The 16,963-nt window shown below is 37.7% G+C and overlaps 1 protein-coding gene across 3 annotated transcripts in view; it reads left to right on the top strand.

The window, feature by feature from the left end:
- Nucleotides 1-16,963, top strand: part of LOC138807713 (protein TASOR 2-like) — a 63,032-nt gene that overhangs the window by 9,684 nt on the left and 36,385 nt on the right. For all 3 annotated transcript variants that reach the window (XM_069993490.1, XM_069993488.1, XM_069993489.1), the window contains exons 3-11: nt 1,899-2,044; nt 3,079-3,174; nt 4,844-4,916; nt 10,178-10,269; nt 13,408-13,545; nt 13,686-13,810; nt 13,893-13,912; nt 14,004-14,100; nt 16,665-16,765. In XM_069993490.1, coding sequence (XP_069849591.1) covers nt 1,899-2,044; nt 3,079-3,174; nt 4,844-4,916; nt 10,178-10,269; nt 13,408-13,545; nt 13,686-13,810; nt 13,893-13,912; nt 14,004-14,100; nt 16,665-16,765 — 888 coding nt within the window. The remainder of the gene's footprint in view (nt 1-1,898; nt 2,045-3,078; nt 3,175-4,843; nt 4,917-10,177; nt 10,270-13,407; nt 13,546-13,685; nt 13,811-13,892; nt 13,913-14,003; nt 14,101-16,664; nt 16,766-16,963) is intronic.

Raw genomic sequence — 16,963 nt, forward strand, 5'->3', positions numbered from 1 at the left:
TTCATGGTGCTGACATTCAAAGGGAAAATGAAACTGAACAAAAATAAAAGTAAAACTTAGAATATATAGATTAGGCATTCTAGCTAGCTTCATTAAATCCTTACAATGCTTCATTCATTTTCCTTTCTTGCTTTCTATTTATATCTGTTGATGTTAGGAAATTTATTAAATGATGAAAAAAAATCTTGAGCGAGGCATTAGTGGTTCACATCTATAATCTTAAACTACTCAGGCAGCTGAGATCTGAGGACCATAGTTTGAAGTCAGCCCGGGAAAGAAAGTCTGTGAGACCCTTATTTCCAATAAACTATCCCCTCCAAAAGACAACCAATGCCCCCCCCCTCCGAAAAAAGGTGCTGGAAGTAGTGCTGTGGCTCAAATGGTAGAGCACCAGCCTTGAGCAAGAGAAGCTCAGGGGTAGTAACCTCAGCACCCCTCCCAAATAATTCTGATAGCTAAAGTATTTAGGTTAGTATAAGTCCAAATGAAATTTCTTGAAAAAATTGTATGCATTTCCTTGATAGTCTAATTTTAGGTAACAACAGATAACTTATTATATTGGTAATATATTACTTATTATATCTGTAATTATATCTGTAATTTTTAAAACTGATTTTTATCATTAATGTTTGAACTTTAATGCAATTGGAAGAGTTTAAATAAAAGTAGGAAAGCTTATTAATATGCCTACTTGTACTATGTGACCAAACCTTCCAGTGCTCTGTAAGTGATTTCATTTTTATTTAGAAATAATAGAAGAAAGTTAAAATATTTAAAAGCTATAGTGGTAATAAAACTAGTAAGATTTAGTTTTTGCTGAAGGAAAAAAGTGTTAAAAGATATAGAGATGTAGAAAATTGCTGATTTTGGTCAGTATTCTTCTAGGAAACATTTGGTCAGTACTCTGTTAGGAAACATATCTTTCAGAGGACAAGCATATCACAGTCTCTGGAGATAGTATAAGAGTATGGATAGATGAAAGTACTTTTTAAAAAATGATCTGGGTGTGATGGCTTATATATGCAATCCTAGCTTTTCAGGAGGCTGAGACAGAAAAGGTCAGGGTTGGAGGCCAGCCCAAGCCCCCCTCAAAATCATGAAGATCCCCCCCCATCTCAGCCATTAAACAAATTGGACACTGTGGCATGTGCCTTTCATACCCAGAAATGTAAATAGGAAGATTCAGTCCAAGATCATCCAGACAAAAATTAAGATCCAGGGCTAGAGATGTGGCTTCAGCAGTAATATCCCTCACTAGCAAGTGCAAGATCCTGAGTTCAAACCCTAGCACTACCAAAAAATAAAAAAAAAGTGGTACAATTATGTGAAGTGAAAGAAAGTTATAATACAAGCCATAAAAGTAAAGCTCTGTAGACTTTTGGCTGCAGGGAAACAGCAGAAATAAAATTATTTCTGTTGTGTTTGGAAGGTAAGAAATAGCAGGTCCCTTGAAACCTAACAGGTTTACTTGGGAATTTGACAAGAAATTGGAAAGGGCAACTTTATTAAAACATGGCCTAGGTGTCTGTGTTGGGGGCGGGGCGGAGGGGGGAGCCGGGGGCGGGGGCAGGGACAAAAACAAACTAAAGATGGAAACATTGGCCTAAGCAGTTGCTGACCAGTATCCCAACACTGGAGTTGCATATGCCTTAATAGCATGCACAGCTTTAATCCAACATGCTTAAGAGTTATAGCAGTACATACGTCGTTTCTGTGCTAATTTCATCCTCAATTACAATTTGTATAGGTTAGTTTTTTACATGACAGGTCTTTCACATCATGAATTACTTAGTCATATGTCACACAGGAAAGGAAGAAGTTATTGAGTATTCATTAGTGCCACTCAGCCGTCTTTGGTTATCTTAAACAGTGACATTATTTTTGTTTGTATTTTACAGTTTTTGAGTCAGTGTCTCTGAGTTCAGATTCTCTCTTCCAGAGGGCAGTTTCAATTCTCCACACTTCTTACTTGGATTCTGCATCTGAGCATGGTTTTCAGTATAGTCAAGTGACTTTTGTGAAAAATGACATTTTCTTAAATGAGGTGAGGTATTTGGTACTTTGTGTTGTTTGTGAATTAGTTTTACTTTAGTTTCAAGGGAAATGTATTCATCATAATATATATGTATACACACACATATATACATATAAACCTAAGTCTTAAGCATATTTTATTGTGTGTGAAATACTAGAACTTGAACTCAGGGCCTTGGGGTTTCAGCTTTTTTTATTCACAGCTGGTGCTCTTATTGCTGAGCACTCCCTTCCAGCTCTTTTGTTGGCTAATTAGAGATAAGTCTCAGACTCTTCTGCCTGAGCTGGCTTCAAAATATAATGGTCAGATCTTCATCTCATGAATACCTAAGATTACAGATGTGAGCCACCAGTACATAACTCTAAGATAATTTCTTAGCTATTTATCAGATAAAAGATCCCTGGAATTGGTCACTTAGGAGATAATACATTCTAGGGAATAGAATAATAATGTGTTTACTTAAGTAAACACTTGTGTGTTTAAACATATGAGATAATAGATTTAAAAACAAATTAGTTCTTAAAATTGGTAAGAGAGGGGCTGGGAATGTGGCTTAGTGGTAGAGTGCTTGCCTAGCATGCATGAAACCCTGGGTTTGATTCCTCAGTACCACATAAACAGAAGAAGCCAGAAGGGATACTGTGGCTCAAGTGATAGAGTGCTAGCCTTGAGTACAAAGAGGTTCAGAGACAGAGTCCAGGCCCTGAGTTCAGGCCCCAGGATCTCTTCCCCCCCCCAAAAAAAAAAATTAGAGAGCTAGGCGCCAATGGCTTATATAATCCTAGCTACTAAGGAGGCTGAGATCTGAGGATCATAGTTCAAAGCCAGCCTGGGCAGGAAAGTCCGTTGAGATTCTTTATCTCCAATTAACCACCAAAAAAACTGGAAGTAGCGCTGTGGCTCAAGTAGTAGAGCACTAGCCTTGAGCTAAAGAGCTCAAGGACAGTGCCAAGGCCCAGAGTTCAAGCCCCATGATCGACAAAAAAAAAAAAAGGTAAGAGAAAGCAGTATGTTTATAGGATATATTCTCTTTCTTTATACAGTACAAAGCCTTTTACCAACAAAAACAAACAAGTAATTATACTGAGGAAGAACTTCAAGAAACTTATGGGTTTTTCCTGCTTGAAACTGAAAATCAGGTAAGAAAATCAGATTGCATAAAATTAATGATATTGTTAGCCATAAATATTGGTATTTCAGTTTTATGAGATTGTAGGAAGACCTGTATTTTTATTTAGTGGAGTGTCATTGTAAGTAATACTACAAGCTAATCGTGAAACAGATTTAAGTTTTTAGAACTTTACAGTTCTTCTTTAAAATCTAAGTTTCTAACTAGGCACTGGTAGCTCACACTTGTAATCTTAGCTACTCAGGAGTCTGAGATCTGAGGATCACAGTTTGAAGCCAGCCTAGGTAGGAACAGTCCATGAGATGTTAACTCCAATTAACCACCAGAAAACCGGAAGTAGTACTGTAGCTCATGTGGTACAGTGCTAGCCTTGAACAAAAGAACTCAGGTATAGTGCCTGAGTTCAAGTCCCATGACAGAACAAAAAAAAAGTGGTAAAATTTATATGAATATGGGTTTCTTTCATTACTACAATTTTTAAAATTGCTATTATAAAAGGGGGGTTACAGTTACATAAGCCAGATAATACTACAGTTTCAATGCCGTTGAATGCATGGACATTTTTTTCATTAATCAGTGTTTATTTCTGTGGGGGTTTTTCAGATTTAAATTGCATGGTTTTGAGGATAATAAGATGAACACTTCTTATTCAGTATTCTAGTTAATTGTTTAAAGATTGAACATTTTTATTATTTCCCTTGCCTAAATTGGAGGAAAAGGAAAGCACTGTGTATGTCTCCAGAGATATGTGTAGTGTCTAAGAAGGAGGGATCTATCAATACAGTTAAATTTGATATTAAATTTGATAAATTTGATATTTATAAGGCTGGGAATGTGGCTTAGTGGTAGTGTTTGCCTAGTATGCATGAAGCCCCGCGTTCGGTTCCTAAGTACCACATAAACAGAAAAGGCCAGAAATGGTTCTGTGGCTCCAGTGGTAGAGCACTAGTCGAGCACAAGAAACTCAGGGACAGTGCCCAGGCCCAGAGTTCAAGCCCCAGAATTGGGGGGGAGGGGGGAGAATTGATAGATAGATAGATAGATAGATAGATAGATAGATAGATAGATAGATAGATAGATAGATAGATAGATATAGATATAGATATATAATTATGTAGGTTACATTACAGGCTTATATAAATCAAAGATATATTTGCCTAAGGAATAATTAAAATATGTAGATTTACACTAAAACAGACACTTTCAAATTAAATAGTTATAAAGCAAGAAACCTTCAAGAGAATACTTAAGTATGACCTTGTTGGATTTTTTTTCGTGACACTTTTGTTAATAGAAATGGTAAAAAGCAGGGCTGGGAAGGTGGCTCAGTGGTAGAGTGCTTGCCTTGCATTCATGAGGCCCTGGGTTCGATTCCTCAGCACCACATAAGCAGAAAAAGCCGGAAGTGGTGCTATGGCTCAAGTGGTAGAGCACTAGCCTTGAGCTGAAGAACTGAGGGACAGTGTCCAGGTTTAGAGTTCAGTCCCCACGACTGACCAAAAAAAAAAAAAGAAATGATAAAAAGCTTATGACAGTCTTTGGATCATTAATCAAAAGACAATTGTATGAATTTGCCCTGTGCTTTGTTTTGTATTTTAACATTTTTAGATTATGTACCCACTGTTTAATTTGCTTATCCCAAGACTGGTAATAAACAAAACAGTATCTTTTGTTTAAAGGCAAAATTGATATGTCAGCGTGGACTCTGTGTTGGTAGCAGTGCTGTTACTACTCTTGGTGATCCAGCCAAAGGTGAGGCTGTAAGGAAGAAAAGAATCTCTTATTTTACTTGATGAACTGAGATTTAATTCCATAAGAAATATTAAAACTAGTTTCATTATTTGCAAACAAGTAATCTTTAGAGTTAGAACTTTAAACATAGGGGTTGTGAATCTGAAGCTTACAGTATTCTTCAGTGCCGAATGTTTAGTACTGACTTGAGGATTTCCTCTTAACTATCATAATGGCAGAAAGTAAGTAGAACTGAGTAAGAGAGGGAAGAATCAAATGTAAGGTTCCAAGCACATACCATAATATTATTAGTAAAAAAGACACAAGATGAGAGAAGCAGATTGTTTGGAATTGCTAATTAGTTAAGAGACGCTAGTGATATAATGGGGAAGAGCACAACAGTTTTGTAAATTTCAGCTTTCTCATTGGAAAATAGATTGGGCTATTTTGTAGAGTTGGTGTGAGGACTGAGACTTTATAAAATGCTTAATTAGCCAGGAATTTGTACCAAGTAGTTTATTAATAGAAGTTTGCCATAAATACTTCTGAAACAGAAAAGGGACCAGAACCAGGGCAGAAGTGAGAGAATATTGCTTGAAGCCAAGTCATTGTTAGGCACAATAGTATAGGAGAAGATGGCAAAGAACAGAACTTCTAAATTGGTAATGGGACCTGGTGTCCTACACTGGGATGGATGATGTTATAGAATGAAAAAGAGGCAAAAGCAATCCATTACATGGAGAATTTGGAGGTAGAATTTGACACATAATCAAAGGATCTCAACTGAAGAGAATGTTCAGCAGTGCCGAATTCTAGAGAATGTAGGACTAGAAAGGATTATTAGGTCTTCACTAGATTCGTGCTGACTTGTTAAAAAAATGTTAAATTCCCAACATAAAAAGTCCCTAAACAAAACAGTAACAACAAAACTACTTTAAAATGGGTATATAATATAGCATGTACAAAGTTGTATGATTTAAGTTGTACTCTGGTTGTTCATGCCTGTAATCCTGGCTAATCAGGAGACTGAAATCTGTAGATTGCAGTTCAAAGCCAGTCCAGGCAGTTCAAAGCCAGTCCAGGCAGTCTGTGAAACTCTTACCTCCAATTAACCACCAAAAAATCATGCTGTGGCTCAAAGTGTACAGTGCTAGCCTTGAGCAAAAAAACTCAGGGAACCACTAGTTTACTTTGTGTGTTTAAGAATTTGCCTATTATGAAAGAACATTCTTGTGAATGAAACCATATATTATATAATCTTTTATGTATAATTATATTTAGGATAATGGCTTTATCCATATTATAGCCTGTACTTCATTTCTTTTGTAGTTGAATCCTATATATTTATATCACATTATCTTTGTTCATTAGTTGGGCATTGTTTCATATATTCTGAATGTGAAGATATATGAATAATGCTACTATGAATATATGTTTAAATGTATGTGTTCATGCTTTCATTTCTCTTGGGTATAAAGCTAGCAATGGAATCATTGGGTTATATGGTAATTAGAAAACACAAAAAATTTAAGTTATATTCATCTCATTGCTTAAGAAAAAATAAGCTTATTTAAGAGTAAAAGGAGGGATTTCTCCTTACTCCCCCTCTCCAGATGAAGTGTTTCTATTACTATCTTTCACAGAGTTTTTCTTCCACTTTCCAGTAAACTTAATTTTTACTTAATTAAACTTACCTTTAAACTTAATTGTGAAAGGAAAGCCATGAAAGAAAGTAGTGAGACTGTCCATCTGAAGAAGGGTCCAAAGAAGACCAGTGAATCCTCTCCGAGGGCAGTTTTATACTATAGGACTCCCCTCAGATCTCCTCTCCTGGGCTTTGCACTGATTGCTTGATGGTTTGTACGTGTCACCTCAGCTCTTTCCATTGGTTATCAGGTACCCAGGGCATAATGGGAAGAAGTGTTTGAATGGGAACTTAGAGCATTATAGAAAGAAGCAGCATTTGAGCAGAATCCTGAGGCACTGTGAGAACAAGAAACACCATGAGGGCTGGGAAGGTGGCTCAGTGGTAGAGTGTTTGCCTTGCACACATGAGGCCCTGAGTTCGATTCCTCAGCACCACATAAGCAGAAAAAGCTAGAAGTGGTGCTGTGGTTCAAGAGGTAGAGCGCTAGTCTTTGAGCTGAAAAACTGAAGGGCAGCACCCAGCTCCAGAGTTCAGGCCCCATGACCAGAAAAAAAAAAAAAAAAGAAAAAAAGAAACACCATCATATGGGACACATGTTATCTGCCATGTGTTATGTCTGTTAGTTTTTATCCTCATCTACCTCATAGTTCCCCTTTTTCTCTCATTCCCCTTCTCGATGTAATCTCTAACTTCTGTAAGAGAACATAAATGATGACTACTGCAGACTATTTCTGCTCAGCATGAAGTATGGCAGTCTGGAATCCTCCAAGCACACAAGATGTCCATGGTAAAACTAGAGGACAGTTTAAATAAAGCGTCTTTTTTAATGGCCATTTGTAACCTGATGGACTCCAGTCTAGAAGAAACAAGACTTAACAAACAGGTTGAAAATACAGGAATTCTTTTACTAGAAAGGGGTCCCAGGAAAGGTAGAAGTCAAGACAGCCAGGAGCAGATGTCTCTCCCCATAAGAGCCATTCTTGAGTAACTTGTTCTCTATGAGAGACCGTATAAAAGATTAATTTGTGGATGTTAGTTTGGACTTTTCCTGATCTGTTAACCCCCATACACTCTTTGTCATGGCCAAGCCCTGTCTGAGCAGCTGTGAGCATATCTAAAGCTCCTCTTTTTTTGTAGAACCACGGCTGCTAGGGAGTCAGTTTGTCCCTGAAGATTATAAAGGTTTGGGCCAAAGTCATTGACTATCCCTTGCAACAAATCTTAACATACTAGAGCAGAATAATTTCTCCTATTCATGACTCCATGCCTGATGTAATTGTAGAGCCTACCAGCAAGAGGTATAAGTTGGATAGCACTCTTTTAAGAAGCTGTGTATGCCCATACATGATAATAATAACATAATAATGTAATATGTTATATATATATATAATATGATAATAACATGACAGGGTACAACACTTACAGGGAGACACTCCAGTATCTCTTCCTCTCTGGCCTCTACTATTGTTCCCCAAGAGAATCCATGTCCAAGAGAACACAGAGTTTGTTCCCATTTAATGTGTCTAAGAGCCCAAGCCCTAAAAAATTTTAAATGTTAGAACATGCAGCATTTAATCCAAAGGAAGACAGAGGCAGCACCCAAAAGAAGACTCAAAGCAAGCTATGTTTGCCAAGCGAGCACCTCCAAATTATTGGGTGAAGAAAGCAGTTAAGAGTCCAAGCAATTGAAAAAAGGTGCTTGCAGAATAGAACAGAGGTAGGGAGGATAATTCTTAGCTACTGCAGAAACTTACTTGTTAGATCCAAGATACCGAGTCACACAAAAATAAATTCAAGTCAGAAACAGCCATATGCCTCCTCATCACTGATGAGTTCTCAAATGAAGTGATCTAGAGAAATGGATTTATTTTCTCTGCCCAATATAGAATTAAAGGCAGGAAAGCGTTTAAGCAGTAAATTAAAAGAATAGCCATGAAAGAGAATCTTTCCATGCAAACTAATGATCATGAGGGTAGTAAGTTTAAACCCTAGGAACTGTTTTGCATTATTGCTTCCTTTACTTATGTATTTTAAGAATTTGAAAGTTGGGTGCTGGTTGCTCCTGCCTGTGATCCTAGCTACTGAAATTTGAGGATTGCAATTTGAGGCTAGCCCAGCTAGGAAAGTCTACCACTTGAGCCACAGCACCACTTCGGGTTTTCTGGTGGTTTATTGGAGATAAGAGTCTCATGGTCTTTCCTGTCAGGGCTGGCTTGAACCGTGATCCTCAGACCTCAGCCTTCTGGGTAGCTAGGATTACATGCATGAGCCACTGGTGCCAGTCCATACCAGGATTTTTATTATCTAATAGCTTTTCTTTTTCTGCCTCAATGTTCAACACTGTGGCCTATATATGTCATAAATAATTTATCGTCTTTTAGGCTTCTGTATTTTCATTCATTTGCCTATTCTCTAAAGAACTTCTTGCTCAAATATATTAACTTTTTTCTCTTTGGCCAGTCCTGGGGCTTGAACTCTGGGCCTAGACACTGTCCCTGAGCTTCTTTTGAAAGCTCAAAGCTAGCACTCTACTTCTTGAGCCACAGCACCACCACTTCTGGCCTTTTCTGAAATTGAACCCAGGGCTTCATGCATGCTAGGCAAGCACTCTCCCACTAAGCCACATTCCTAGCCCTAAATTAACATTTCCGTGTTTTTCAAGTTTTTTTTAATACATACTGTTGATTATTTCAATTTCTTTGTATCTTCAGATACAACATGTTCTTGACATATATTTAAATGTCTACTATATTTTGACCTATGATGTGACTGAAGTGGAAAAAAGAAGTATAACTGTCTTGATAGAGGCAGGAACCTTTTTTTGTTTACTTTTATCACTGCTCAGAAATCTACTAAATAGTAAACTCCTGGTGCATATGATTAAAGTGCTTTCTAATATTTTTTTGTGAACTATACATTGAGAGTCATTATCATAAGCCTTTTGGCTGATGATTATACAGATAGAAAAATAGAAGAAAAGTCAAACAGATTTTTTTTCTAAGAATGTCATACTTTTTATCCTTTTTCAGTTACTGTGCCGAAGTAGAAAATTGGTTGTCAAGTATCCTTTACTTTTAAGTTTCTGTTTCTTTAGAATCTCAAAATGGTGATTACTTAAAAGGTAAATGAGGCAGGCACTGGTGGCTCATGACTGAAATTCTAGCTACTCAGAATGCTAAGATCTGAGTGCAGTTCAAAGCCAGCCTAGACAGAAAAGTCCCTGTGAGACTCTGATCTCCAGTTAACCACTTAAAAACAGAAAATGTTGCTGTGGTTCAAAGTGGTAAGAGCGCAGAAGAGCAGAAGAGCCCAGGGACAGCGCCCAAGTCCTGAGTTCCAGCTGCAAAACTGCCCCCTTCCCCTCCCCCCCCCCCAAAAGGTAAATGAGATCAAAGCAACTTTTAATGGACTTGTTCTTTGGGTAGTGTTATTGCTTAAATGTTAGGTTTTTGGTTTTTTTGTTGTTTTTAAGTTATACAAAGGAGTTTCAGTTAAATCAGATTATGAATTCAGCGAGTCTTGATCAGTGTCACTCCTTACATAGTTCTTTCCTATATATTTTTTGTTATATGTAAATTGTATTTGAGTAGATACTTTCTTAAAGTGTAAATTAATCTGTTTTATACTTTTATAGGTGTATACATTTCCAAATATTCAGACTATCTTCATCCAAGACCATGGTGCCATGGGAAATCTGGTTATATTGTCATTTTTAATATAATTAAGGTAAAGCCCACATGTGCTTTTATGTAATATTAAAAATTGAAGTTTGTCAGCCTAAATTTCTTTGTACATTGCTAGCCACAGTTCTTATCTACTAAGACATCTATCCAAATTCAGAAAAATGACACTGTATTTTCTTTTTTGGCACTATTGAGGTTTGAATTCAGCTTTGTGCTTGCTCGGCAAGTGACCTACCATTTGAGCCACACTATTTTTCAGATAGCCTTGAGTTTTTACCCAAACCTCACTTTAGACCTTGATCCTCCTACATATATGGCCTAACACAGAGCTGGAATAACAGATATATACCACCATGCTCTGCTTATTTGATTGGCATGGGGGTCTCACTAAGTTTTATCTGAGCTGGCCTTGAACCTCCATCCTCCAAATCTCTACCTCCAAGTAGTTTGAATTACAAGTATTAGCCACTATACTTGCCTTCTTTAAAGAGAAAGCTCAAGTTTGTTTTAATAATCTGTGAATATATTTTTAAAAGAAACTTCAAAATAATAAAGAGTATTTACTAAGAAGTTTCTCTCACTGATGTCTAGGAAATTAATATTTTAAAAAGTGAAATAACAAGTAGTTTATGCAATGAACATGGCTATAAAAACTGAACCTTAGAAGATAGCATGCATTGTCCAACTAAAGTGGTTAAATAAAAATTCATTTTCTTTTCTTTTTCTTTTTTTTTTTCCTTTGCCAGTCCTGGGGCTTGAACTTAGGGCCTTAGCACTATCCCTGAGCTTCTTTGAGGCACTACAACACCACTTCCAGCCTTTTCTGTTTATGTGGTACTGAGGAATCAAACCCAGGACTTCATGCATGCTAGGCAAGCACTCTACCACTAGGCCACATACCCAGCCATCTTCGTTTTCTTTTTTTTTTTTTTTTGGGGTCCGGTCGTGGGGCCTGAACTCTGGGCCTGGGCGCTGTCCCTCAGCTCTTCAGCTCAAGGCTAGCGCTCTACCACTTGAGCCACAGCGCCACTTCCGGCTTTTTTTGTTTTTGCTTATGTGGTGCTGAGGAATCGAACCCAGGGCGTCAGGCATGCAAGGCAAGCACTCTACCACTGAGCCACCTTCCTAGCCCCATCTTCATTTTCTTTATCCTTCAGATACCCAGTCCTGTTCGCAGCTTCATGAGACACCACTAGTAGTGATCTTACAAATTCTAAATGTCCTAAATAGTGAAGGTTTTTTTTTTGTTTTTGGGTCCGGTCATGGGGCCTGAACTCTGGGCCTGGGCGCTGTCCCTCAGCTCTTCAACTCAAGGCTAGCACTCTACCACTTGAGCCACAGCGCCACTTCCGGCTTTTTTCTTTTTGCTTATGTGGTGCTGAGGAATGGAACCCAGGGCCTCAGGTATGCAAGGCAAGTGCTCTACCACTGAGCCACCTTCCCAGCCCAATAGTGAAGTTTTTTAGTAAATCACTCAGTTAGAATATTTATCCTAATAGTAGAGGAACTCTGATTTCAGAAGGGGTAGGGGTGCTTTCTGTGATCTTACTTTGCTTGGCAGTCTTTTAGCTTTCTTACTATCTTAAGTTCTTTGGTTTATAAAACCCAAACTACTGACCACCCTCCTGTAGGCTAGCATTCTGCCACTTTCCAGCCTTTTGGTGCTTTATTAGAGCTAAGATTCTCATGGAATCTCCCCTCTCCCCCCTTGCTGGCTTTAAACACAATTCTCAGGTCTCAGCCTCCTGAGTAGTTAGAACTACAAGTGTGAGCCACTGGTGCCCCAACCTGACTGTTTTTTTTCCCCAAGAGAATTCTCTGTATTTCAACATCTATTCTCTAAAAGTGAAGAGCAAGTAACACTACTTTGCTGTACAGTACCTGCTTTTTCCTCCTCAATTCTTATTTTCTTGCTCTAAGATCAGTGGTATAAGAAAGTATGCCTGTCAACACAGATAGTAAGCATTTGATTTTTTTACATGTGTTAGATTCTACTTCTCTTTTGGTTTCTTGTCCATGCATACTCCAGATTGGCTGGATATTGCTGTTTAACTTTTGCCAGTGCTCTCTATTGTCCTTATTTATTTCACAAAAGAGAATCATACCTGAAGCCATAAAATGCTTGATGGGGAAAAGATAGAGGTGATTATTTTAAAACAGAGCTATTAACATTCTTTGGTTTCTTAGTATAGCTTTTGGTGATCATATAAAGAAGAGGATTTTAAACTCATGCACACACACGCACGCGTGTGCACGCACACACACACACACACACACACACACACTCTTGCTTCAAAGAATGTAGTTTTCTGGATGTGGTTGGTAGTAGTTACCTGCAATGCCCACACTCAGGAGGCAAGAGGATGGACAATTCCAGGCCAGCCTCAGCTGAATAGTGAGATCTGAAAATAAAAAGAATGCAGTTACATCTATCTTAAAATTTAAATCGCCTACAATCCTATACTCCCTTGATATATGTCATATATATTTTGTATTTCAATTTTATATTTCAATATTTTTCATGTGTATAGATTTCATAACCCCAAAAAGGTCTTATACTTTATTCTTAAACATATTAAGAATAATTTCTTATTTTATATTATCTTAAGACATTTCCGCATGTGGTAAAACTTTTCATTTCCTTTTTCCATTGCTGGAGATGAAACCCAGGCCTTGCCTGTATTAGACGAGCACTATCACTGAGCTATATACCCTCAGTCTCAGTAAACTTAACTTTAACCATTGTGAAGAAGTCTGTAATGGGAAATACTATGACTATTCACTAGTCATTGCCAATTTCCACAAAGCACTTTCCTACATATTTGCTCCTTCTGGACTTTCTGAGTCCTAGTATAAATATATTTAGTTTTATACTTGAGTTTGAAAAGTGATTTTTAAAAATTTTATATTTCATTTTTTTCTGTTATAGTCAAGTAAATGTATCATAAAAGATAGTGGGCTAGTTTTTCTCATAAATTTGTTCTCTTAAATTTGGGATACGTATATATTTATTTGATAATTGTGTTAAAGGTTATTGGTATCCACCTCAAAAAGGGTATTGTTCTTATTCAACTTACTAAAAATGCATCCACATTCCTATTAGACCACCTTTAAATAAATTCTGCAGTTAAAGTTACTGCTATTTGTAGAAGACTGATAAGTTTTATTATTTTCATTCTAGGGAAAAGTCAAGTTTGTGTCTGAGAATTACACAACTAACTACACTAGGCCATCTTCGGGCTATGACTGCCATGTGGCTAAACATGCTCACAAAGTTTCTGACAAGACAAGCCATTTTCGTGCCTTTGAACTGAGTCAGGTATATTGCCTGTGAATAAATAATATCTAAGATGTATTTCTGAATTAAATTTGTCAGATTTCGAGATTGGTTGGGGTTGAGATAAACTTAATGTGTATGCAGTTTTCATACTGCTAATAATGCTTATTTTTCTTTTTCAGTGTTACCTCTATGAACTTTCAGGCAACACTATTATTAATCGACCCAGACAAGTTTGTCCTTTTTTAATTGTAGCTTTTCAATACAGGGAACCTAAAACCATGGCAGCACCAGCTTATGAAAGCATGTAAGTAATGAATGTACATGCTTTGTTTTGCTGGATGTGTTCCTCTTGCTCTTAAAAAAATGTTCTTTTTTTTCTTTTATAGGTTTGAACTCAGTGTAGATGGTAAGAAATTATTACTTTCTTTTTAAAATGACTTCTGGGTAAAAACTCTTTCACGAATAATTAGTTTCCCTTTTACCCTTATTTCTTAAAGCTCCCATCCCTCCATGGAAAGGAAAATTAATTGTTCAAGGTTGTGTGCTATGTGATATAACTCTTCAGTCCACTTATAGCACAGTTCCAGCACAATTGTAAGTATTTTGTGTCTTTCCTTACATTTGTAGGGTTTTTTTTTTTTTGTCTGTTTTCCTCAGTTCTGGAAATTGAACCTCCATACTAAAGCAAGTGTTCTACCATTGAACTGTTTCTTTAGCCCCTCATTTTTTTTAAAAACTGGTATTTTAAGGTCTTGATGGGGGTTGAATTGAGATAAAGCAATTGTATGTACTAGTATGGCTGTTTAGAGTAAAAGGCCATAATACAGGAGACCTAAAGTCTGTCCATTAATGAGAACATGATTTCTCAGGACAGTATGCATTCCCAAATATACACTTTCTTTGGAAATGTCTCACTATGTAGCCTAGGCTGTTCTCAAACTTGTAGGCTCCAAGTATCTCCCACTTTGCCTGGCTAAATAAAATTATTTGGCACTAGAGTTTTGACTTTCCCACCAAACAGATCAAATTTGTTTACTTAGCAAATACAGTAGATTACAGTTACTTAGTTCTCTTATTGAGGCCTTATTAAGATTTACAGTATTTGCAGCTAGAACTGGTAGTGCATGGTTATAATCCCAGCAACTTTGGAGATACAGGCAAGATGATTTCAAGCTTGACACCAGCAGAGACAAAGTTATTGAGTCCCTATCTCAAAAACAAACAAAAAGGCTGGAATCATAGCTCAAGTGGCAGAGTACATACCTAGCCAAGTACAAGGTTTTGGGTTCAATCCCCACTACCACAACCACCTGGGAAGTAAACAGTTAAAAAAAAAAGGCAAAACCTACTTGAAGGATAGAGTTAGCAAATAAAAGGTAGTCTACTAAATATATTGTGTAAAGTATTCCATAATCTTATCAGAACATAGAAAACAAAGACTGTCTCAAGACTTGGAATGTAGTACATGAGGCCTTTGGTGTTTGGTCCCCGGCAACACAAAAATAAATAGCAATGTCTAGTTTTCCAATTTTCACTTGATTCCTCTTGAAAATACTAAGTAAAATAATTATTAACATCTGTTTACATTATAATAGATTGTAATCATGAATAGTCTCCACTGGGATATTGTAAAGGACATCTTACGAAATCTTTTTGTCCAGGGGCTGGGAAGGTGGCTCAGTGGTAGAGCACTTGCCTTGCATGCTCGAGGCCCTGGGTTCGATTCCTCAGCACCACATAAGTAAAAAGCCGGAGTGGCGCTGTGGCTCAAGTGGTAGAGCGCTAGCCTTGAGCTGAAGAGCTGAGGGACAGCACCCAGGCCCAGAGTTCAGGCCCCACGACCGGACCCAAAAAAAAAAAAGAAAGAAAGAAATCTTTTTGTCCAACCTGTTCTTACTTTGTACTTGAAATAACTGAAAAGGTAGATGTACGGATTCATTGATACATAAGTAAAAATGGATATGCTGTCAGGATTCATTTTCTTTCTCTTGGCCTCTTTTCTTCTTTTTTTTTTTTTGTCAGTCGTGGGGCTTGAACTCTGGGTCTGGGCGCTGTCCCTCAGCTCTTCAGCTCAAGGTGAGCGCTCTACCACTTGAGCTACAGCGCCACTTCCGGTTTTCTGGTGGTTTATTGGAGATAGGAGTCTCATAGCCTTTCTTGCCCGGGCTGGCTTTGAACCGCGATCCTCAGATCTCAGCCTCCTGAGTAGCTAGGATTACAGGCGTGAGCCACCAGCGCCTGGCTTCTTTTCTTCTTTTTACCTTTACTTTTCTTTTCCTTTGTTGAGTGCTAGCCCTTTTTTTTCTTTTTGTTATTTTCAGATAGTTTTGTATGTGTGGCTGCGTTGGCCTGGACCACAATCCTCTCTCTCATCTAGTACTTCACATAGCTAGGATAACAGGTGCATACCAATGTGTCTAGGTTTGATGGAGACTGGAATTATGAATATACTATGAACTGCAGTCCTCCTGATCTCTACCTCCTGCGTAGTCTGTTGTGGGGCTATTTTGGTTTTGGTTTTTGTGTATGTTTTTTGAGGGCCAGTACGGCTGGCATTCTATAAGTTAAGCCATGTCTCTAGCCATGCTGGGCATTTTGCTAGTTATTTTGGAGATGGAGAATTACAGGCGTTTCTACCCAGGCTGGTTTCATATCTCAATTCTCCAGATCCTCAGCCTCTTGAGCAGCTAGGTGTGAGGCATAACCACATGATTTTGTTGGCCTTTTTAAAGAAACAGCAGCAGGAGCTAGGCATGGTGGCTCAAACCTGGTTAGCTAGTTGGGAATCAGAGATTGGGGATCATGGTTCAGTCCCAGCCAAGACAAAGTTTGAGAGACTCTTTGTCAACCAATAGCTAGGTATAGTGGTATGCCCCTGTCATTATCCCAACTTCAGGAGAGCACAATGGTTGGGTGCAGTGTCATTCCACCTATGTGAGGAAGCACAAATAGGAGGATCGTAGTCCAGGCCATCCAGTTATAAAGGAAGACCCTATATAGAAAATATGTAAATAATAAAGCAAAATCTTATGAGTACAATGAAAAAGAAGAAAAGATTCTTAGTACTGTAGAATGTTACTGCTAAGTTCAAAAATGGAATTATCAAGCCATAGAGAACTTCAGTACATTGCTTGATGATAATTGTTTTGTTTTTTTAGACCACGGGAACTAGATTTTAAATATATAATGAAAGTGTCTTCTTTGAAAGAAAAACTACCAGAAGCTGCCTTTAGAAAACAGAATTACTTGGAACAGAAAGGTCTGTTGGAACATAGTGGCACATTGCATGTCTTGAGCTTGGTTTCAGTTCTATTCCTCTCTGTCTTCTAAACACAGAAATAATAACTTGCAACTTTCAAGTGATTCTTAAAAGGGTCTTTTCAGAAAGTTCTTGAGTTGTCATGTTCTTTAGTTCTTTGGAAGCCAACTAGAAACTGTAAAGAAGTTTGATCTATGA

This window comes from Dipodomys merriami, unplaced genomic scaffold, assembly GCF_024711535.1.
Source record: "Dipodomys merriami isolate MVZ:Mamm:240054 unplaced genomic scaffold, mDipMer1.0.p SCAF_429, whole genome shotgun sequence".
Taxonomy (NCBI): Eukaryota; Metazoa; Chordata; class Mammalia; order Rodentia; family Heteromyidae; genus Dipodomys; species Dipodomys merriami.